Here is a 23,856-nt window from a genome sequence, read left to right as displayed (position 1 = left end):
GAATGGTATATTTTGTAAAACCCTAACTTTTAATTAGCCCTATTACAAGTATAAAGACTGTAAACAAAGAGAGAGAGAGAGAGTGTGTGTGTGTTTATTTGTATATGCACGTCCATACATAGGATTTGTCCTGCTCTAGTCTCTTCTTCTGCCTAATGATGTCCTCCAGGTGCTGGATAGATTTGGCCACACTGGGGTCGATGTTCACCAAGTCATGAGAGCTTATTGACGACTCATTTCTCAACATCCACTTGTAAAAGGGCAGACCCAGGGGCAGATCCAGCTGCATACATAATTGTCAATCTTTATTAGTAAAAATCATTGTTAGACTTTCAGGCCTGTCGGCCAGAATCAGTAATCAAGCAGTACTCAAAGTGACCGCAGTAATTGGTCATGACAATACAAATTTGCGATTGAACACTGTCCAAGCCAGTATCAAGTGGACCAAATAATGTGACTAATTATTTTAACATTTGTTTCAGTGGAATTAAGGTACAAACTGCAGTCCAGTCGGTTGCAAATATCCGATTGGTTACAGTGTGGGGGGTTTGGGGTGGGAGCCTCATTCCAAATGGTGAAAGAGGCCCTGAAGGCAGGTGCCATAATCTAATTAGAAGAGAGTAATTTGGGGAATTTCAGTCTAACTGGTTTTAGTTGCATAAAAGTCATTGTTTAATTAGCAGTGTGTGTGTCAGGGTTGAAACTGCTGTCTGAATACTCCCAGTAGTTTCTAGGTCAGAAATTGCAGTTCTGCTAGCAAAATCTTTTTTTATTTATTTATCATCATCTGTTTTAGCAAAAATGCAGTGGAGCTTATAATCACTAGAGGGGGCTGAAATGTATCATGAGGACAGTGGTGTGACACAGACCCTGTATTAAAATGCCAAACTTTAAATTTCCACAGATGTAAAAGTGTTGGTGGATTAACAACCAAAGTGAGACCTCTTACCAGTCTAAAGTCCATGATGGCTTTAGCCATGAGTTTTCCCAGGAAACGAAATTTTATCTTGATCTTGGCGACGTGAGCAGGCTTAGTGCTGCGACCAAAAGGCACAGCAAAGAGGCCCCTAGAGCTGAACATGTACTTGGTGCCCTCCTGAGTCCCTGCAGACAGAAAGTAACCCAGAGCAGACAAAAGATTAAGATTGTGGAACAGGGTTTAAAAATAAAAACATGACCCAAACTAAGGTGGCCTATACAGAGATAATGAGTGTAGTGACCTTTAGGGTTGGCAAGAGTGACCTCCTCTCCTCGCCACAAACCCAGGTCAGCTCTTTGCAGCTCCTGAGACACAAGAGCGTAGAACTCCAAGGTTGGACCAAGACCTGTCCCCACCTGCGAGAGAAAGAGACTGAGTGACATTTATCTGTCTCCAGTATCACCATAGCAACGGATAAATTGTTTTTAAATGTAGCTAATTTGTAGATGTCTGTTGCGAATAATTACTTCCCCATCTAGCATGATTTTACATTTCTTCCCCATGGTTCAAGTAAAACCACTTATCTTTAAATTGGGCCATCCATACGATGTCATCCAATTATATTAAATATTTGAGGGTTCTTGAAAAACCATAATTGCGTGTTTTGAATAGTGTCTGGAATATTCTTTAGCAGTCACTAGTTTAAAGTTTGTGCTTCCATTTTGCCCAGTTCTTATTCTCACTCTATACAAAAAAAAAAAAAAACAACAACAACAGCACCACACATATTTAACAAGTAATCTGGTGTCTTCCTTTCAAAATTCTTTACAATTATTACTTGTACCCATGAAATCACACTATCCTATGAAGAAACTTGTTCTTTCGTAAGTACTTTTATAGGTAGAGTTTTGTAATGTGAGAATGCCAGTTAAAGACATGGGCTAAACGGAATTAGCTAGCTAGCCTGATGAGTAATTGAGGAGCTCACCTCGTTTTCATACTGAATCTCCAGCATGGCTCTGGAACTGCCCAGATCCTGCATCACTGACTCCGCCTGCTTTAACAGCTCATCTCTGTTTATCGTCCGCTATAAGCCCACAGAGACACAACCACAGTGGAAGAATAAATAATCGCATCATGTTTGTTATACTTATATTTCGGCATTACGAGCAGCAGAAATTTAGTAAGTCACGCACCTTTTTCCTGTCGAGGCGGGGTGCTACGCGGCTGTCCTGAGAATCCGACTGGTTGATTTCAGGGTTGGTGTCAAGTAAACGCTGCATGGCGCGGTCACGATCGAACGCCGTGACGTAGAACAACATCTGCCTCGTGTCAAATGGAAAAAAGAACGGACTGGGCAGAGACAGAACAAAAAGATATCAGAAATACGTATATGAGAAACATGTAACAAGTGTAAAGGTGAGAATAAAATACTAAATAAATGTCTGAAAGCATGTGTCAGTCTGTATATGCATAAAATGGTTTGAACTGACTGTCGTAAATTAAAGATCAAACTTTCACTAAACACTGCGTGTACAGTGAGGGGAAAGGAGTAAGAGGGGCACTAGTAATCTTGGGGAATTGAAATTGGTTTGCCATGAGGCACAGGTCATAACTACAGTCTTGCAGAAACATGACTTCTTACCCATACATGCTGTGAAGTTATTACAAAAGCAATTATGTGAATGTGTCCAAAAACCTTTTTACCCCTTCAATTAAATTTAACACGTTTTCCAATGAATATATGCACTGTCCAAAAACGTATTTCTCCAATACAGTGCGTGTGTGCGTATGTACCAAGTCTTGCCCAGCTCAGTTAACCAGGGTGGAATATTTCCGGTCATGATCACAAGCGGATCCTGCAGCTGTCTGTTTGCTTTTGCTGTCAGTTTACTGTTGATGAACTCACTAGTGGGAATGATCTCCTTACACACAGCATTCTAAAACACAAAACACAAACAATCGTGTTAATGGCCATTCCAATACGTTTCACCTTGTTGTCGATATGCCACTTTGGATGGATGTGCATGATTATTTTCATGCTGGAAGACCCAGTTGTGAACAGGTTTTATATTTTTGAGAGGTTGCTTCAGTATTTCAAGGTAATTCACTAATGCTGGAATAAATCTGTCTGTTATTGTTTATATTCGAGGCTCAAACTGATATATTTGACACAAAGTTGTGCAAACCAGATTTAAATATGTTTTAGGTGTATGTAAACTTTTGTCCTCAATTAAACTCCATTAGAAAATATGAAAGCACCATGCAGACATTTTTAAAACAGAATGGGGACCCAAGACAGGTGTATGTACATGTATACACTCACATCATAGAGGTAGAACCAGTATCTGCTGATGGAGTGAAGAACCCTCAACAGCAAAATGACCTCCAGTGAGGGGTCATCAAATGTAATGCCCTCTGGGGGTTCAGATATGAGGTACGACTCCAACGGGTTACTGACACTTGGACAAACGCCATCTGCAAAACACACACAAATTTACAGAAGGAATGCTTTTGTCACAATTCTAAAAAAATGTCATGGATTCCAAATTAAATAAGTGGAGCATTTAAACCCGTAGCAATGCTTTGCAAAGAAATTAATCGAAGTCAAGCACAAGCAGCAGAACAGTCAAAACTATGAGTGGAAGTTCAATATATTATTGCTAACAAATGTGGATTAAACCAAATGAGCATGTTGCATTAAATGGTATTTAACTACTATTGGATCTAATTGGAAGATTTTTCATAACTATATAAGAGACGCCAGAAAAACCTAGAAGAAAATTTAACCTTAAGTTCCACAACAAATGGATCTACCCAGTCAACGCTATAATTACTACTTACAGAGCTATATTCTTCTTTCTAAATTTAATCTAATTTTGAAACACTCCAAGTAGTCTTAGCCAGAGTCTCTGGTAGAACACGTCACATAGAATACATTTTGTGCAAATAAGCATACCCAAATAAGCTTCTGACATTTCTTTATCTTTCCAGCTACACATGCTACACTTGGGATATCAGTATTCTTGACCCCTTCTGCTCTTTGGACCTGATCTTTTCTGATGCCCTATTTCTGGCTGGTGATTCCCCTTTGAGTCTGGTTCCTCTCAAGTTTTCTACCTAATATAGTCTCATGAAGCGTTCCCCTGCCACCTTTACCTCTGGCTCCCTAACCAGAACTATGGTTATAAGCACTATACATATTAAATTGAAAGCTGAAAAGTGTTATGAGGTAAAAAAAAAAAAATTTACTACTACATTAGACTATGAACTACGTACCGTGCCACAGCTCGTCCAGTTTTTTAGCGTTACGTGGCGAGGTTTTAGTGGGAGCCGTTTGCGCTCGACCCCTCTTTCCTCCTACAGAGTCCTTACAGCCATCCTCATCCTCTCTGACCGGCTTATACCTGCACACAAACACACACAGTGGTAAAAAGTGCTGATCCGTTTCTTCACCTTGAAAAAATAAAAAATTAATTAAATAAATAAATAGATGTTGGCACCCAGTTAATACCTTAAGCTTTTAAATGTATAAATACAGCCTTCTTTGCCTATTATAATACAAGTTACACTAAATGGCTCATGTACATACCATATTGTATGTGTTTTGGTCCAGATGCCGGCACGACCGAGAGGGTTGGCCTCATCATCAGTGCTCTCACGCTCCTCCTCTGGCTGCAGGCTGAACTGACGCACCGCCTGGTATACTGTCATGTTGTAGGGCAGGAGGTGATCAGCGATGTAGAACTGTAGCCGGTGGCGCACACTGCCTGAATTCAGGAACTGAGCAGCCTGTGCAAAAGTCAAATAGAAGCAGTCATCTATTTAATTCCCATAATACACTGCAACAATTGTGTGTCTATGTGTACTTTTGATTTCCAGTCTACTAATGGTATTGTAAGTCAGGTTGCATTATACATAGAATGGTCTGAACATGTATGAACTTTGATGTTTTGTAATTGCTATGATATAGTAAATACATTTCCCAATGTCATGAAGTTATGAAATCAAAATGAACCCGTACAAGTGACTCATCGATTTCATCATCTGATCCGTCATCGTCACTGTCTTCATCCTCCTCTCTGATTCGACCGTATCCTAATGAGAAAAAAAATCCAGGTAAGATCATTGTAGTTCAAAGAGAAATGAGTCACACTTTCAACTTAACACACACGAACACACCTCTCACAACAAGGTATCTCTCAATGGCCTGTACAAGAGCAAGAGGGTCGATTTTGACAGGTCCCCCCTTCCACTGCTTGACATTGGTGCAGTCTGGGTGTCTCTGCAACTGGCATTTCAGCTGGTGTGTGTTGAAGAATTTCAGTGCTTGAGAACCTCTGGGGAAACACACACACACACAAACAATTACGCAGGCTCGACTTAGAATTTAAAGACTAGACCCCCAATACACACTAGGGGTAATGCCATTATCTGTCTCGGATTCCCAAAAATGGCATTACCCGTACCAACAGGGCTGCTGGAAAAAGAAGGCATTTCTCATTCACAATAAACAACAAATAGCTATTTCTATGTAAAGGGCATAAATATACACACTGTGGAACTATTCTGGAAAGCTTTTGATCTACTGTGAATAATGACCAAGTAAGCAAGATAAGCTGTTATTCAAGCTACAGATCACAACAGTAAACATAAGATTTCCCTGCATTTTATATACCAAATAATTAGTTTGATGTTTTATTTTTTTCTACTTTGGTTGAAAAGGTTGCTAAAACATGGTACCCACATTAGCATCAGCAAGCTGTACTTTAAAGCTTGTGTGGCAGAAAGTTAGTCCCTGAATCATCTGTCTCCATACCCCCCTGTCCTCCACATCTGCTTCTTTCAAACTAACTACCTGCATGTCTTCCTTCACCACATCCATGAACCTCCTCCTTGGCCTTCCTCTTTTCTCCCTTCCTGGTGGCTCCATCCTCAGCATTCTTCTACTGATATACCCCATGTCCCTCCTCTGCACATGTCCAAACCATCTCAATCTCGCCTCCCTCACCTTGTCTCCAAAACATCCTACATGCGCTGTCCTTCTAAAAAACTCATTTCTAATCCATACAACATCACAGGTCTCACCACAGTCCTATAAACTTTCCCTTTCATTCTTGCATATACTTTTCTATCACAAATCACTCCTGCTATCACTCTTCTCCACCCACCCCACCCTGCCTGCACTCTTTTCTTCACTTCTCTAACACATTACATTTTGCGCACTGTTGACCCCAGGTACCTGAACTCCTCCACCTTCAGCTACTTCTATAAAATGTATAATTAAATATAAGAAATATAAATATTGAAATAAAAGCAATTACACTTACACTATGCAGATAAGCATAATGTGTTAAAGCCTTTCTTTCTTTCTTTCTTTCTTTCTTAACAGTTTGTGGACACCTGATCATAAGATTTATATGTGCCTTTTTAACTTTTTATCTTCCACATATAGTGTTAATTTACTGTTATAATAATCTCCATTCTACTGGAAAAATATTCGACTAGATTTCGGAGTGCGTTTGTGGAGATTTGTGCTCATTTAGCTACAGGGGGCTTAGTAAAGTCAGGTACTGATGTAGGGTAAGGACACGTGGTGTGGTCAGCGGTCCAATTCATCATGTTTAAAAATGGTTGAGGTCAGAGCTCTATAACAGACCACTCTATAAAGTATACATTTATTGCGTTTGCTTTGTGCACTGGGATATTGTCATGCTGGAACAGATTTGGGTGTCTGACCGCATCCAAAGACGTGCAGCATTAAAATGCTTTTTTTTGTCTCAATGCTTTTATTCATATAGTGTACATTTGTTGCATTTTAATATTTATGTCAACATGGCTTAATTGCCTTTTGTTTGTATCCCATAGCTATGGGTGCAGTGTGTAATCAATAGGAGATACGCTGGTTGAGAAAGTTGTACCTGCTGCCGTTGCCATTACCACTGGGAAAGTCATGCACTTTAACAGGAAACTGCTCCATCTGACTCAGGCAACTGTTCATTTTGTGCACAAGCGACAACAGTGGCCCATTCTCTGTTGGCTCCAACCGGCACAGTGGCTCCTGCCCTGGAACCTGCGCGCACACATACAAACATTAGCATGCACAGACTATATAAAAACACCTTATCTACACATACCTGGCATTTTAAAAGGCACACTGTACATTTGCTGATGGAATAATCGCATGGTTTTAGTAGATCACGTTGTAGTAAAGCAATGAAAACCTCATACAGATGAGTAGTTAATGGTCATTGAAATGCATTGCAAGTACTTTTTACATTGTCCGACTGTCTAGTTTTATTGCCTGCACCCAGTGTGGTCTTCGATTTCTGTTCTTATCTAATAGGAGAAGAACCCAATGTGCTCTTCGGCTCATCAGCCTCGAAGGTTTGGGTAATCTGAGATGCTTAGCTGTTCAGCAAGTCCTGTCTTACAGCCAAACTCTAAACTGGTCACCATTCTCCCCCTGACCTCTCTCAACAAGGCGTTTCCATTAACAGCACAGCTACTCACCTGTTCTTATTCACACCAACATATGAAAAGTGTAACAATTGATGTGAAATTCCGAAGAAATCAGCGGTTCTGAAATATTCAAAGATTTAACGACCCATTGCAGTGGTCAAAATCACAGAGATTACATTTTTTCCTATGATGCTTAGCCGTAATTGAAGCTGTTGTCCTCTATCTGCATGACTGGTTTGTGTAAACATTTTCCCTCTTTGTATTAATCCTTATCTTGTTGACAAATGGGAAAGCACATGGTATAAAGCGGAAAATCAGTTTTAAGCTGGACAGTTTGACATTTGACTGTACTTTACAAGTCCTAAAGTTATAAAAGACGTCTGAAATAATCTAAAGACAACGGCACAGCTAAACACAAATTTACTCGTCCTGTCTGTGAGGCATTGAAATGATGGATGAGGTAATGAGGCACTGTAGACACCAGATGGTGCTATTACTCACAGGACTGCCATAAAAAACATGCAGGAATCTTTTGATCCTCTCGTTCCTACTGACGATGTCTCTCTCGGTGTTGGAGGTTAAATAGAGCAGCAGCTGCTTTACCAGTCCACTGTGCTGAATCTCAAATGAGGACACATCCGACTCTGACACGATGCTGCAGATCTCCACTAAACACTCCACACTGCCGTCCACCTGAAAACACGCAGAGATTATATATTCAGATCATTGATAATCATTCGATCCGTAGGAATATTTGAACACTTAGGAAATTGTCTACTGCAGCGTATTTTAGTGGAAATTAAATAATGACCTTGATACGATATTGGTTGCATAATCCTACTTGTGCTTATGTATTATGATTTTAGCAAGCAAAATGCATTGGATTTAGGTTCAGTTATTCACTTGGCCACTACAGAAAATTATACTTTTAGTTTTGATGAGAATTAATGCTCCTGTGCTGAATAAAGCTTTTATTTAATGGATGGTAAAAAATACATTGTTTAAAGTTCATGCTTACTAACTAGCTATTCAAGATATATATGCAATTTCTATGCCAATCAACAATCTATTTTAATTAGTTTGAATTTAAATCCTATTCATTATGTAATTTCAACTCCCTTGTATTGTAGTAGACCTCATTGTATGTGTAGCAGTGTGTGTGTTTTGTACCTGCAGGCTGAGCTGCTCTGTAGCAGTACACAGTCTCTGCAGAACGTTCAGTGCTGGGTTGCTGCCATCCACGTTCTCTGAATTGAAGTATCGTTCCACAAACTTACTGGCCTGCTCCTTTATCCATGCCTTAATCTTGTCCCTGTAACACACACAATTTAGACTTGAGGATAAACTTTACACTCAATTTACCTCTAGGCTTTAAAAATGCCACACATCAATTTAGAATACCTAAATTGTATGAAATATTTAGTGCATTATAAACAGAGTGACAAAGTGCACTATGTATGGTGTAGTAGCCATCACACACATCTGTGAAATGCACATATGTACAGAGCTCATTTCCAATAAACAGTGTATACAGTTTATAATAAAATGAGTATAAAGGTGCATTAATCTTAGCCTTTGTACACAAACTACCTAAACCTCAAAAATTCTGCAGACCAAGCATGCCAGCTAAAGAATTATCATTAAATATTTTAAATGGAGGAGTGTGTACTGACCTGTTATTAGAAACTGAGTCTTTGTTAACGGTGCGTGCGAGGCCACTGACCCCAGCTGTGCGGGATGGCTCAGAGTTAGTGCTATTGTTTTGAGCACCAAGTTTTCCCCAGGTTTTGGGGTTAAGACTTGCCAGGAAAGACGATTTGGGAGACGCAGTGGTGGTAGGACTCTTGGCTAGAAAGAAAAATCGGATATATAATTATACGCATCATGCAAACATACATTTTGCACAGAATAGCATTCTACACTAGCAGACAGTTAATTAAGGGCTCCTTCAAAAGAACTAAGAAAAAAAAAAAAAACTATTGAAATAAAATGGAAAGTGTTTTTGAACTAAGCAATCACATCATATACAAAAGATCATAAAAAAAAAAAAAAAAGCACAACAAGCAGTTATCAGTGGTATGTAAATAGCGTGTGTGTGTCTCACCCTGGTTGTCCACTTTGTCATCATCTCTAGGTGGAGAATATTTGGGACGCCGTGGTACTCTGCGAGGAAGGCGCTTCCTCTTCAGAACATCACTGAGACGACTGCAAAACACACATTGTTATCTCTTGTACTGAGAGTAAAATGTCATGTAACCCTTGAACTGATTGATTTGTGTCAAAAAATTATTTTTTATATATATATATATATATATATATATATATATATATATATATATATATATATATATATATATTTATATATATATGTGTGTGTGTGTGTGTGTGTGTGTGTGTGTGTGTGTGTGTGTGTGTGTGTGTGTGTACCCCTGTGGGCTGAGGTCTAGCGAGTCCTCCATGTTGTTATGGAAACTCGGTGAACCCAAATCTGGCGCGACGTTGGAGGTGGCAGGTGTGGTTGTTGTGGTGATAGTGGTAGTCGATGCAGTGATGCCGCTCGTGCACGCCTTGGGTGGACTGGGGAGGAACGACTCACTCTCGGCCAAGTTCTTCACCTGGTGCATCACACCTGCACACAAACAAATAACGTAGTTTAGCAGCTAGTTGCAACATCTTTATAAGTCCTTTATATCTTTCCTTTTAGTATGGCCCATCCCCACATATAGAACAGCCTTCTAAACAATGGCAGAGACATTTAAAAAACGTCATTTTACCCCTTTCATACCTGTATTAATAATAAAGGCTGCCTTTCAAACTACTGTCCATTACTAGTGGCGAATGAATGAAGACACATGCTGGTGATTTTTGCATGCAAGAGTAGGTGCTGCATGGAGAGTGCTATATTATATAAAATTTCTTAATGATATAATTATCATTAATAATTAATATATTCATATTTACTTCTATTTTCAAGATTCAGTAAAAAAAAAAATTTTGTAATAAAGCTCATTACCAATATGGTATTTGCAGATAACCGAATAAATCAACCGATGGACACTATATAATAATATATACAGTAAAACCCCGATGTACAAGCAACCTATAGTACCAGCAATCGGAGATACGAGTGACCCTACTCGCATTTTACCCTATTTCACAAGCAAATTTCTAAGGCACGAGCAAACCCACACTGACGGTTCCCCGTTTTCGGCGGCGGGTCACATCAGTCGCTTAGTTGATCAAGTTAAGTAGCTTTTATTGATGACGTATCACTCGGTCGCTCTCGTTGTTCAGTGCAGCAAAAACGTAACATTTTTTATTGTTTTATATTTTTATTTTACTAGAAATCTTGAAAAATGTCTCCCAAGAAAATCAGTAATGGTGCTGTGAAAACGAAAGTAAATAGAATTACCATGGAAACCGAGGAGGTTATGAACGTGGTGCGCGTCTCACACTCGCAATCAACCACTACCACATGAGTAAGTGTTAAATTCTGTTTACATTACGGTAATTTGCGGTGTATTTGTTTTAAAATAGGCTAAAAATACCTTTTAAGTGCAGAAATGATCGAATGAGATTTCGGAACGGATTAAATCGCTTTTACATTCATTCTTATGGGGAAAATCAGTTCGAATTATGGTAGTATAATGCCATTATGGTAGTATAATGCTCTTTTAATAAGCTACAAGTCTCTTGAAAAGTCATGCTCATTTGTCTGAATGGTGCAAAATTAAAATTTTTCAGAAAGCGTACGACTCCCGTCGGTCCCCCTGTGCAATGTTATTAACATAAAGTGTGTATAAATTAATCAGTGCGCGCTAAGACATTTGCCACGTGTTTAATATCGATGTAATACGCGTATTGGAAATATATTGGATTACTTCAGTTATTTCAATACAAATCTCTTGACAGTTTTGTTGCAAACATTTATATCAAATGGTATTTTAGAAATGTAAATGTGTCACAGTAAGACAGATTTTCCTGTAATAACTATAATGAGGCATATAAATCCTGAACAGCTCTCTAATGTACGGAACGGAATGAGCATGGGCTTAAAGATTTCATTGCGACGAATAGGCGCCTATTACTTCATACAAAACTCAAATGCTTCTTTCGCAAACTGAAGTAAAGGGACTCTGTGAACATCTTTACCTTCTCTCCTGAAGTACACACTGAACACATCAGGGAGTTTCTGCATAAGGATCTCTGCCATCTGCAAAGAGCCGACCACAATCTTCAGGTCCTGACTGGACAGCATGGAGGCTATGTGACTGCGGATGCACAAACACATTAACATAAGCAAGCACTGTATCACATAACGTACAGTAAGTGTCAATTCTCTATAACCCGGGATCACTGTTTTCATCTTTGCACAAGACAAAACTTCAAGGAATTTACCCTGAACAACCTGCATATTATTTCTAAACTAAACATGATCTCTACGAAGGTGCATTCAACATTTAAAGTTAAAACTGAGCTGATGTTTCTGTATTAACCCATACTATCAAAACAACTTCTTTATCCGTGCTAATATCACAGTGCGCCATTATGAGACTTGATAACTCAAGTCTGTTGAACAGCCAAGCAATATTTTAAACGTTGGGCTTCATTTATCTTTCAGTCAAGTTCTGTGCAAACATTTCGCATCAGATTTACAAAAGCTTTGTAAACACATTAATCCCAACCCCCTATGTGCATATGCTTATCAGATATGCATACACACACACACACACACACACACACACACACACAGGTAAGCTGATGTGTGCCAGGCACTGACCTGGAGACAGCGTGGTTGCGCAGCACATCCTTGAGCAGCTCGGAGTCAGAGAAATAGATGATGCGCAGGATGGCTCTGAGGCACTTGTGTCTAACAGCAGGGCCGGCTGAGGAGCTGTACACCTCGTACAGCACGCCAAACAGAGTCTTAATAAAGCAGCGAGCCAGCTCCGCCTCCTCCCGCATCAGCTCTGCACGTGCATCCTCACCGCGTACCTCCACATGACCTGCAATTGAAGGAAAGAAAGAAAAAAAAAAAAGTCAAACAGCTTTTATGTAACAAAAAATCAGTTTGTTAGTCTTTCAGGAAATTGCAATTACTATAATGTTAACTATAAATATAAACAGAAAGCAAGGTTTTAGAGCCCTCTCCTGGCTCTAAGATGAATTGCAACAAAAAACGCTTGACAGTTGAGCAGCAATGCCTTGGCATGAGTTTAAAAAGATGCAAACATCACCTTCATAACTAGAAAGAGCTAACGTAATATTCCTCAATAGTCCCTTGTGTTAAAATGACATCACACTGATAGGACATGCAGAACCGTCACATTGTGTGTATGTGCAAGTGTGTGAGATAGTACCAGTGTTAGGGTTGATCAGGGGGTTGGGTTTCCTCTGGATTCCCCGTGCCGTTCCTGTGTCCTCGTTGATTTGCTGCATAGAGTTGAAGTCGATGGTGTAAACTCGGCCGAGTGTTGAGAGGCTGATCTCATCCTCACCGTTCTGATGGGCCGTCTGACACACACACAGAGAGAGAGAGAAAGAGAGAGAGAGAAACAATGTGTTCCTGTTAGCAAATTCTTCAGAGCAGTAAGGATATAATGTCAAACAAGCATACATGGCTATGAGATGTGTATGTTATACTAATTTTTCATCATAGGAACTTAATCATCATTTGTATATTAAATAAATATGTCCCATTATTCAAGTCTGCATAAGCATGTTCAATAAGTTCCTATATGCCATGTGGTATTATGCTGACAATAAAAGCACAATCTGCACTCCTCATTAAATGTAATTTAAAAAAAAAGGCAAAGAAATAAACCAAACACAAATTTATTTTTAAATTGCTTTCCTACTGACCACAAAGGAAACGAAGCTGGATGGTGAAGCAGATACACTATTATAAACACACTCTTATAAACTGTTTGGAAGTGATCTAACTTTGTTAGAACCAAGTTGAATGACCTGAAGAATGCTTATAAACTACTTAGCCAGACAATATACAACCCTGCCATTACCACTGTGCCAGGAACCGGCCTAAAGGAAGCAATTATGTGGTATGGCAAATATGTTGGTAAAAGAAGAAGAAGAAGAAGAGAGAAAAAAAAAAAAAAAACAGAGTATGCTTGGGCCGATGTACTGGAAGTTTACACAAAACTTCCAGTCATTTTTCTAGGTATACTGAACCATGCATACATCGCATTAGGTTGGAATGCGAGCATTTTAAATGGTTTGTCCAAACAAGCAGCTTTGTCAAAACTGATCATATAACATTAGAATCCAATTTTATCCAATACAGAATTATTATACAAATAATTTTGTATTTGTAGCATGGTTGGCAGCCTGAAAAAGCCCAAAACAGTAAAATGTTTATATTTTCTTCTATAAAAATAAAACATAGAATTGCATATTTAAATGCAACAGAATTTTCTCTAATGCATAGATCTCAAGTAGAAATAAGGTTTAAACATTGTAATATCTTTAATATCGCAAAATAAATATATTAAGAGCTATATTTAAAGTTTTGCATCCGGATAGAAATTGCTTATGTTTGTTAAAGTTTCAGCATACAACGCTACGACAGTTAGAACAAAGCCTAACATTCTCTATGTGAGAAAAGCACACATGACATGCAAGGCTTTGGGCAGACATATGCTATATAAGGACATAAGGTTTGAGACACCTTAATTCCCCAGCCAGATGTGATACAAAAAGATCCCAAAACTGCAGCCACAACTTTAGAGGCACAATTGCAAAAAATGGACACAGAGGTACTGAATTCTCCCTGAAATGTACCTGTTCCAGCATGACAAAGCACAAAGCAGCTCCATTAAGATATGGTTTGTCAATGTCTGAGCAAAAAAAAATAAAGTGACCTCTACAAGGTCCTGATCTCAAACCCTTTGAACACTAGGTGAACTGGAGCACTGACTACTCAACCCCTCTCACCTGGCATCAGTGCCTAACCACATTAATGATCTTGTTGCTGAATGTGAGCAAAGGAATGTTTTAGGGCTGTAACAACTAATCGATAAAATCTATAAATAAATTTGACAACGAATGGCGTTATAGATTTGTTTAGCTGCTCAAGTTTCGGGTTAGCGTGACGGCAAGATAACAGGCTGCGCAATCAGCTCACTCCTGAAATAGTGTTTGTTCACACTGGTTAATTGAATCCTCACTAAATCTAAATGCAGCAAGTAACAGCAGTAGTAAATTATTACATTTTCACTCACTGTTGTGGTTTTTAGCAAATGATTATGCACTTGTACACCAATGCATATTTTTTTTTTCTTGGTTTTTTGTTGTTTTGCCTGTCATGCCTGTTAGCTTGCTGTATTCAATTCTCTTTTTATAGCATTTATCTACAACAACTTATGTTTTCAATTGGCGTATATGATTTAATTATTAAACAAAATGTAATTAATTATATATTCACAAAAACAAAAAAAAACCTGTGTATTATTTTGAAACAAAAATTGTATAAACAATGTTGTATTATATTCTATACCCCTTAGCCTTCAGCGCCATGCCAGCATGACCCATTGTTTGGAGGCGTTAAGGTTTGACAACAGATTAAATAAAAAGAGACAAGAGTAACCATGACTAACTATAAATCATTCTAAAGGTCTAATCGATTTTAGATCACTGTTTTTCAATGGAAACAGTATAACGAATGTATTTGCTGAATGTGTGTAGTACACACAAACATGCATAATAAAAACAATAACAATCATCCAATTAATCAATGATCAAAATAATTGTTAGTTGCAGCCCTAACATGTTCAAAATGCACCTATGATTACGATGGTTGGGTGGCCATTTGGCAACATATTTTGGTGTGTTGTTTTACCTGTGTTTTCTATATAATAAAAGCAGCACACCATTACCTCAATAATACGACTGTCTATGCGGTTGTAAGGATGCCACAGGCCTCGGTCGTCCCTCCATTGCCACACCGCGGCCTCTGTAGTGTGCGCGCTGCCCTTCTTCAACATGGCATCTACAGCAAAAATGCCCTCTCTGGGGAGGCATGGCATCAGCTCACTAAAACACACACACACACACACACACACACACACACACACATACATTAGAGTGTTACTAGAGAAGTCCATTTGCTGTGAGCTTTCACATAAAAGTACATGGACAGATGCAATTTGCTTCAATTTATACATAGATAATACATTCAATAATTTTTAAACATATATGGTGAAAAAGTATTGGCACACCCATCTTTTCAGGTTATGTGATTCTTTCCCAAACCATTAGAACGAAGCTAGAGGTACACGATTATATAGAGTGTTTTTGGATCTGGTAGCATTCATTGCAATCCAAACCTGTTCAAGTCTGACCATGCCCTTGGACACAAAGTCATCTCCATGAACATGAGTAGGAGTAAAATATATTGAATGGCCTGCTTTAGAGCTCTAACCTCAACCCTACTGAACACCTTTAGGATGAATTGGAATGCTGAATACATCCCAGGCCTCCTCACCTAACCCTACATCAGTACCTGACTTTACTAATGCCATAGAAGCTGAATGGGCACAAATCTCTACATTCCAAAATCTAGAACACTTTCCCAGACGAATGGAGGATATTTTAACAGCAAATAACTAAAGGGCAATGGTATGTTTAAAACGCACATATGAATCTTATGATCAGGTATTCACAAACTTTCATATAGTTGTAGAGTGTATCTCTAAGTGGCTTGTAATTAAAGTATGTTTTATTGTATAACGCTTTTAACAATGGGCATTGTCCCAAAGTGGAAACCTTTAGTGGATTAGATTCACCCAAACTAAGAAACAAATCGAATATGGACGATCGGAAAGAAAATCCTGCAAGCAAAACTGCTCTCATTTGTTTTGCAATTTGTTTAACCCAAAGACTTTAATAAGAAAAAAACAATAAAGACTGCCGTTTCAAGATTGATTCAAAATGCAGGCAACCACATCCAAACACAAGTCGCATATCTATAAACCGTAGGTACCAGATGAGGGAGGTGAGCTCATATAGTTCCTGGGGGCTTCTGGGAACGAGGTCGATTTGCTCTTGGCAGCTTCCGTTGGATGCTCCACAAAGCAGGAAACGCAGTGTCTCTGCAATATCTTCACACACACACACACACACACACACACACACACACACACACACACACACACACACACACATTAGTTCAATCGTCAGCTCTGTAGCTAATTTACGAAGGTATTAGTGTTTTGTGTTGAGAGTGAGAGAAAGTCCTACTCTGCTTCATCAGCTGCACAGCAAGGTTGGGGCAGTTGGAGCACATGAGCGAGAACATGCGCACCACCATGATGAACATGCCTGAACTCAGCACCGGCGGAGTCACCACCAGAAGCTGCTGGATGTTCGTTAGCAGGTCACGTGATGCCACCTGCTGCAATAAATTCTACATGTGGCAAAGGTCAAATGTTAGCACAGTGAAGAAAAAAAAAAAAAGATGTCAAGATGGGTTATGTGGAAGCTCTTCTGCATGCTTGATCACATTAGGTAGTGTACAGCAATTTAGCACTTTGACCTTTAAGAAAAATGTACCTCTTCATGCTGAAAATTGTCGACCAGCCGGGCAAAACAGAGGCACGTGCTTTCCACTGATTTTTTATCCTATGGTAAAAAGAGTAAAGGGATCAAGAGCCTACATAGGGATCATGTTTGAAAAGAATTTCTATATAATATGCACATTCAGGTTATCCTAGTGTAATGAACACACACACAATTAAAACAGATCGCAAACTGAAAAACAATTTTTCTGATACTGGAACTATTCACTACATATATATTGAACTAAATAAATGAAACTTTAATGACAAGCAATTTAGCCATATAAGCATGCTACGCAAACTGCTTTACACATGGAGCTTTATCTTCTGAGCACCCTGATGCTCCCCCATAAACATGGTATTTGTACCTGATGTGTAAGTCTCTGAGTGAGTAGAGGCAATGAGTCGGCTACAAAGTGAAACTCATCAGGTGTGATGCTCTGGCAGCAGTTAGCCGCGATGGCTAGCGCGTTCCTCTGAGCGTTAATACTGAAAAACTCCAGATACAGCAAACAGTCGGCCAACCCGCCCTGTGGAGAGAGAGAGAGAATCACAGAGTGAGCATAACTTGCACTGTGTTCGGGAAAAAAATTTATTCCCAGTCTACATTGTGCTTCGACCTCTAGTGCGTTCAACCACGACTAAATCCGGGATCACATTAGACTTTCAGCACTCAAACTTTTTCTGATAACCCTTTTCTAAAATGTCATAATCCGGTTCCTGCCCAATGTTGTACAAAATGTGTATGCAGCAGCACTGCAAACCAACAACATAAAACTAATCATATGATTAGAGTTTCTTCATCTTAAATTTTTATTTTTATACACTGTGACGTAGCAATCTCCCATCCCTCATTTCTACCTGATAAGAGTTTGCATTGCTGGTGTCATGTATTGAATCGAAGTCAATGGAATGAAAAGTGTAGTGTCATGGCAGCTTAAGGAAACAGCACAGAGAACCTTAGATGATGTCATGACTGTCACCTATACCAATCAGGTAAAACATTCTGACCGTCTAATATTGGGTTGGTCCCCCTTTGCTGGCAAAACAGTCGTGACCCGTCAAGCATTAACTTCTCCAGCAATTCAAACTACAGTTGCTCGTCTGTTGGATCGGACCACACAGGCCAGCCTTCACTCTCCATGTGCATCAGTGAGCCTTGGCTGCCCATGATCCTGTCGCTGGTTCACCACTGTTCACAGATACTGACCACTACAGACGAGGATCACCCCACAAGAGCTGCAGTTTTGGCAGTTTTATGTATCGGGCCCAGCTGTCTAGCCATCACAATTTGGCCCCTTTTTCAAACTCGCTCGAATCTTTACGCTTGCTCATTTTTCCTGCTTCTAACACCCCAACTTTGAGGACAAAATGTTCTTTTATACTTGCTGCATAATATGCCCCTCCCACTAACAGATGCCACGATGAAGAGATAATCAGTGTATTCCCTCACCGCTCATAATTTTATAATGCCCAGTCGGTGCATATATGACAACAGATTAAGTGGTCAAAATCACTACCAACTGTAACGGCTACTATCAGTTGATGTAGTGTGTGTTGTGTACTCACGGCTTGGAGGATGGCCTTGCTGTGTCTCCTTGAGAGCATCTCCAACGCAGTGAGAGCCTGTTCGGCTACATCGATAAACTGGATCACCTGAAGCTACACAGGGAGAATAGACAAAAAAAAAAAATTAATGAGACCTCATCCAAATTGGTCTGGTAACCAGCTTCATGCCTACTGAAGGTATTTCACGCATTGCTTACAAGATCATATTATATTGCATATATAATGCAGTAATTCAGTAGGTGCTCACCTTTTCCAGGAAGACAGGAATGGCATCTACAACTACAGCTGAAGAGCGTGGCAGAGCCTCCATCATGTAGGTAAGAGCACGAGATGCATGATTCATCTGAAATACAAACAGGTTTAATTTAAATATAAAACACACTAAGCGAGACATAAAGCAAATTACATAGCAGCAAAGAATTAAGTATTAAATTTGCCATTTGCGTTACAGCACTGAGCTCTTCCAGGGGAACAGTACAGAAGGGCTAGCCTTTTCTCCCCATGTGCATCAGTGAGACTTGGATGTCTTTGGTTCATGATTTGCCCTTCATCCTCAAAAAGACCTGTTTGTTTTGGAAATGCTTTAACCCAGACATCACAATTTGGACCTTGTAAAAATCACCTCAAGTCCTTACACTTGCTAATTTTTCCCACTCCAAAAACTTCAATTCCAGAAACTGACCAAATATGCAATTCACCTGTCTGTGGTGTTTAAATATTATGGCTTTTTGGTTGAAATGTACAAAGCTAATATCTAAGCTAGCCTGTTTTACAGTAATGGGCTGTTACTGGAGTGCATTAAATGTAATGAATTACCAGTGAAAAAACAAAATTACCAAAGTGAATAAAGCACTGGCTCATACTCACAATATCAAAGTTATGCTCCATTTGTAACAGCGTGATCTGTAGGGAGAGAACAGCAAAACACACATTTTGAATTAGATTGAGTCTAAAGGATGCTAAATAGAAAAGATCCACATAACTACTATTTTTACCATTTACAAGAGTGAAGCATAACGGATGAGATTTTTTTATAAACTTTTATAGAAGGAATCTTAAGTGACAATGATTTCTAAGAGTCAATTTTCCTCATAACCAGAGATTCGGTTGACCAACAAATAAAAACTATAATTGTTTGTGAACTGCTGTAGTATTAAATTTAGTGGTGTGCAGAGCAGGGGTTATAACAGCATTGTAAATCCTAACAATACAGTGCGTTGTGGTTTTATAGATCTTAAGTTATTTTCCGTACACATGATTGCAAAACATTTTACCTCACAAAGCTTTTTTTTTGCATACTATGGGAAATAAATATAAAAAAATGTTATGAGATTTCTACATGGGAGAAAAGTGACAGAAGTGGCAGGATATAAAATTCTAACTAGCAAGATATCGTGCTATGTCAAATCACAACCCTGTTATCTCAATGGAATTACATTTGTGCCAAAAGTCTTGAATGTAACCAAATAAAAAAACAAGGTTAAGAAGAAATATATAAAAGGATATTCCAGGCAATTGTCAAAAGTAATTGCAATTTGTATTTGCAATTGCGTTTACCATGTGGACGCGTAAATTGTGACACAAACCGATCGCAAAATCTTGCGTTGATGTTTTGCGCTTTCTTGAACGCACAGTGACTGCCAAATTTTAAACGGAAAAGCAAAATCCATTTGCAAATGTATTTTCTGTGCCTTACAAGTTATGACCATGTTAAATAGCGATATTAATTACCCACGTTTGATTTTTCACATTTGTTGAGTTAAATATGTAGCCTACCAAAACTCGAATGAAATAGCTATTCATTTTTTAATGGAATTTCTGATGCCTTGCACTGTCAATCAAGTGTCAGGGGTGAAACTATATTATATATTATTGCTATTTAAATATGACATGGTCATAAAAATAAACTGTTTTTCCATTTGAAATTTGCCAATCACTGTGCGTTCGCAAAAAGGCAAACGGTAAAGCAAGCTTTGCATTTGAACGTCACAATTTATGCGTCCACATATGGAAAACGCAATTGCAACTACAATTTGCAATTCCGTTTAAATATTGCCCGGAATATCCTTCCATAGAAATCAATCAGAAACTGAAAACAACGCACTCTGTGGCAAAAAAATTACTTTACAAATACACAGCATTCTGTGTTAACACTTCCAAAATTCATTTCGGCCATTAAAAGATATCCTAGGTGGTGGAACTTAAACTACTTTCACTGGCTACGGAGATCTGGATCATCAGCTCCAAGCAGTAGTTAAATTTTTTTGTTGTTTTTAAGTAAACAAAAAATGCTGTTAATTTAACCGTTTTAAATACCTTGCACAGAGTTCATTGTTTTTAAAATTGTGCAATTCTGTTTCTTATAGTTTTGTGAAGTGTCGAGCAATACTTTAGGCACAAATTAAATATACATTTCTTCTGCTTGCCATTCAACTTTGAATGTAGTCAGCCCTGTGCTAACTTCAGACTAGCGGTAGGCAGCTGAATGAAATGGCGTACAGTTGAAAGACATACTGACCAAAGCAGGTACGACACTCTTCACAGGAAATCCTCCCAGTGTCTCCTCGTTCCCCATCACCAACAGCTGGCACATTTCTATGGCTGCCTGCAGCTGCTGAGACTCGTCCCCTGTTGCCTGAAGACCCTGCAGCAGCTGCTGAGCCTTCGAACCTGATAAATTGCATAATTTATTTTTATAATAATATGCAAAACAAACCGAAAACAACACTGGTCTTCTAAACTGGACCTAAAAAATCTAATCTGGCACAACACATTCAATAAACACAAATAAACATATATCATTTTTGCTGTTTCTTTTACTTATTCTGAGGTTTTTATTTTAAATACACTATATTTAGCCTTTAAGTCTGCATCTATATTTAGTCTTTGAAGGGATTCCCACTATCTGTAAACAACAGAAGGTCGCTCACTTGCTCCAGTGCCAATGGTACGATGGAACAGCTGAGACATACGAGGTCCAAAGAGATGAGGGGGCAGACCACGTGCCTCCAGCAGAGCTGGAAACAATAAACACACTTTACAAAAAAAAAAAGACTGCAGCACAGAGAGAATACACAATATAAAGAATCTATATAGAAAACAACAACACCACACTAAAGCATGATGCATCTGGTGGGTCTAAAAGATGCCCTCTCTCTTTGTACACTTGTCTGAATTAATGCTTTTCAAACAGTTTAGTACAAGATTTCATTTATGGACCAAGTGTTATTTACTCCTATATGTTATTACTAAGGTAAAGAGAAAACAGACATGGCACAATGGGATGCACAATGCCTGAGAACTGTGACATGTTTCATTTCAATAATGTTCATTGTTTCCCAACTTTTAAATAAGCTGAGTTTTGGTGTAAAGAGCTCTGCTGCTGAAAGAAAATGTGAGTAAACGTGGGCGTTACCTTGCAATCGGCCCATTTCCGAGTCGTCTGATTCGCTCTCTCCGGATGTGGTCATTCCAACGGCTCCAGCTACTGAACTTGAGGCTGCACACACACAGAGAGAGAGATACAACACAGACAGGTAAGCCAAATAAAGCCCTCAAATGTATACCTGCAAGTTTGTGTCAAAACCTGCTGCAATATTCTTCATATAAAACTGCTGCAGACTAATTCACCTAACATCCATCCTAAATAGTATCCAGGATTATATTAGTGTGCCTCAAATCACAGTATATAAATTACAGTATCCTGTAGATTTTCAAAACATTAAACAGTGGACATGGCTATTATTGCCCACAATTTTATTAATTTTTTAACAGGACGCACTACAGAGGCATAAATGAAACGCAGGCAAATGCATCAAGAGAATGGTGAATAAAATTATATAAGGAATAACAAACGAGTTGTTTTTTTTTTGTCACATAACCCTTTTTAATATGTCCCAGCACCTGTGTACTTTTGCTGCACTCACAAAAAGTTATTTTTTCCTCTTTTTCCCTTCAACAGAGAGTACATTTTCTTCGCAGGACACAGCAAATGTCTTCAAAACGAGCACATGTTCTTTAGTTTGGAGTGAGATTGGGAACAGTTAGCACAGTGTAAACATGAGGAGCTAATACTAATGCGGTGACCATCTGTGCTAGCAGAACTAACCACTTCAGCCCTGCTTGATCTGTATCCAAAAGTAAATAAGCTAGCGAGGGATTGTGATTAAACAGGTCATCGTGTAAATGGCATAATAGTGTCGTTCTGATATACTCCCAGTGGTGGGATACTTGAGTCAGAAACTCAATTTGGCGTTTTAATTTTTTTCTGTTCAAATTAGTGCTAGTCACAGGACTAAAGGTGTTTATATTCATGAGATACTGGGTTTTCTGGAATAAGGCATGCACTGACGAGGATGCCCCCAGGTAAAAGACTGGGATTGTGTACAGTGCACACCCTTACAACACCAAACAAGCGATTATTGACGAGGCGTAAAAGTGTTTGCGATTCTGATACTATAGATATGATTATGTGCACTTGGCCCTAGTGGTGAATAGTGTGTACCCTGCAAACACCATACCTGTAAACTGCAATTATAGCATCATATCATAGACAAACAGAAACATGACAAAAAACTAATAATAATTTACTATATGGACAAAAGTATTAGGACACCTGACTTTCCCAGCCATATGCAGTTCTTCCTCAAACTGTTTAGACAACTTGGAGGCATACGATTGCATAGCATGTTTTTTTGGATGTGGTATATTTTTCCTTCACTAAACTATGAGACTCAAAACTGTTCCATCATGGCAATGCCACTGTGCACACCCACCTAGCTTCATGAAGATATGGTTTACATGGATTGGACTGAATGAACACAAATCTCCACAACCACACCCCAAAATCTAGTGGACCATCTTCCTAGAAGAGATCATATACATCCTCCTAACTGCCATGTGCTTGCATCAAAGCAGCAGAACAGATTTTTATTTTATTTCTAAATGTATTTCTAAATAACCACCTGACATCTACCTGAGTTTGTAAAAAGGGGAACAGAGAACAGATTTTCCATATTCGATAAAAAAAATAAATAAATAAATAAATGAACTGAACATTGCCAAACAACATTCTATTAAGCATGGACATGGCCAATCACAACACTCCTGTGGGATGCAAGCAGTGATGTATAAGATGAGTTAAGTTAGTTTAACGTGACGACACAAGCTCGGTGTGCGTGTGTGCGTGCACCTGAAGCTCCCTGTGGTGTCTCCTCTGTGCGTGATGAATTGGCTCCATCCTGATTGTTGTCGTTTTCAGCCATTTTGTCCTGTCGGCGAGTTTCAGCTGCACCACGCTTCCCTAAACCTGAACCTCGCCGACTAGACAGACAG

The 23,856-nt window shown here is 39.0% G+C and overlaps 1 protein-coding gene across 9 annotated transcripts in view; it reads right to left on the bottom strand.

The window, feature by feature from the left end:
- The window catches only part of trip12 (thyroid hormone receptor interactor 12), a 47,676-nt gene that overhangs the window by 3,300 nt on the left and 20,520 nt on the right, over positions 1 to 23,856 (bottom strand). For 8 of the 9 annotated variants that reach the window (XM_083552565.1, XM_083552568.1, XM_083552571.1 and 5 more), the window contains 32 exons: positions 23,714 to 23,844; positions 21,938 to 22,021; positions 21,453 to 21,539; positions 21,041 to 21,192; positions 19,390 to 19,425; positions 18,770 to 18,865; positions 18,523 to 18,615; positions 17,322 to 17,483; positions 16,949 to 17,017; positions 16,637 to 16,802; positions 16,380 to 16,497; positions 15,274 to 15,430; positions 12,742 to 12,895; positions 12,162 to 12,387; positions 11,534 to 11,652; positions 9,809 to 10,010; positions 9,486 to 9,586; positions 9,055 to 9,229; positions 8,552 to 8,693; positions 7,883 to 8,074; positions 6,841 to 6,992; positions 5,102 to 5,259; positions 4,944 to 5,017; positions 4,512 to 4,711; positions 4,199 to 4,326; positions 3,246 to 3,397; positions 2,717 to 2,859; positions 2,116 to 2,272; positions 1,908 to 2,006; positions 1,221 to 1,335; positions 950 to 1,104; positions 119 to 283 (listed from right to left, as the gene is read on the bottom strand). In XM_083552565.1, coding sequence (XP_083408691.1) covers positions 119 to 283; positions 950 to 1,104; positions 1,221 to 1,335; positions 1,908 to 2,006; positions 2,116 to 2,272; positions 2,717 to 2,859; positions 3,246 to 3,397; positions 4,199 to 4,326; positions 4,512 to 4,711; positions 4,944 to 5,017; positions 5,102 to 5,259; positions 6,841 to 6,992; positions 7,883 to 8,074; positions 8,552 to 8,693; positions 9,055 to 9,229; positions 9,486 to 9,586; positions 9,809 to 10,010; positions 11,534 to 11,652; positions 12,162 to 12,387; positions 12,742 to 12,895; positions 15,274 to 15,430; positions 16,380 to 16,497; positions 16,637 to 16,802; positions 16,949 to 17,017; positions 17,322 to 17,483; positions 18,523 to 18,615; positions 18,770 to 18,865; positions 19,390 to 19,425; positions 21,041 to 21,192; positions 21,453 to 21,539; positions 21,938 to 22,021; positions 23,714 to 23,844 — 4,360 coding nt within the window. Of the gene's footprint in view, positions 1 to 118; positions 284 to 949; positions 1,105 to 1,220; positions 1,336 to 1,357; positions 1,664 to 1,907; positions 2,007 to 2,115; positions 2,273 to 2,716; positions 2,860 to 3,245; positions 3,398 to 4,198; positions 4,327 to 4,511; positions 4,712 to 4,943; positions 5,018 to 5,101; positions 5,260 to 6,840; positions 6,993 to 7,882; positions 8,075 to 8,551; positions 8,694 to 9,054; positions 9,230 to 9,485; positions 9,587 to 9,808; positions 10,011 to 11,533; positions 11,653 to 12,161; positions 12,388 to 12,741; positions 12,896 to 15,273; positions 15,431 to 16,379; positions 16,498 to 16,636; positions 16,803 to 16,948; positions 17,018 to 17,321; positions 17,484 to 18,522; positions 18,616 to 18,769; positions 18,866 to 19,389; positions 19,426 to 21,040; positions 21,193 to 21,452; positions 21,540 to 21,937; positions 22,022 to 23,713; positions 23,845 to 23,856 lie in introns of those variants that run through there. The other variant, XM_083552573.1, reaches the window with a different exon arrangement.

Source organism: Silurus aristotelis, assembly GCF_946808225.1.
Source record: "Silurus aristotelis genome assembly, chromosome: 10".
NCBI lineage: Eukaryota > Metazoa > Chordata > Actinopteri > Siluriformes > Siluridae > Silurus > Silurus aristotelis.
The sequence above is the reverse complement of the archived record's forward strand: the minus strand, read 5'-3'. Positions and strand labels throughout refer to the sequence as shown.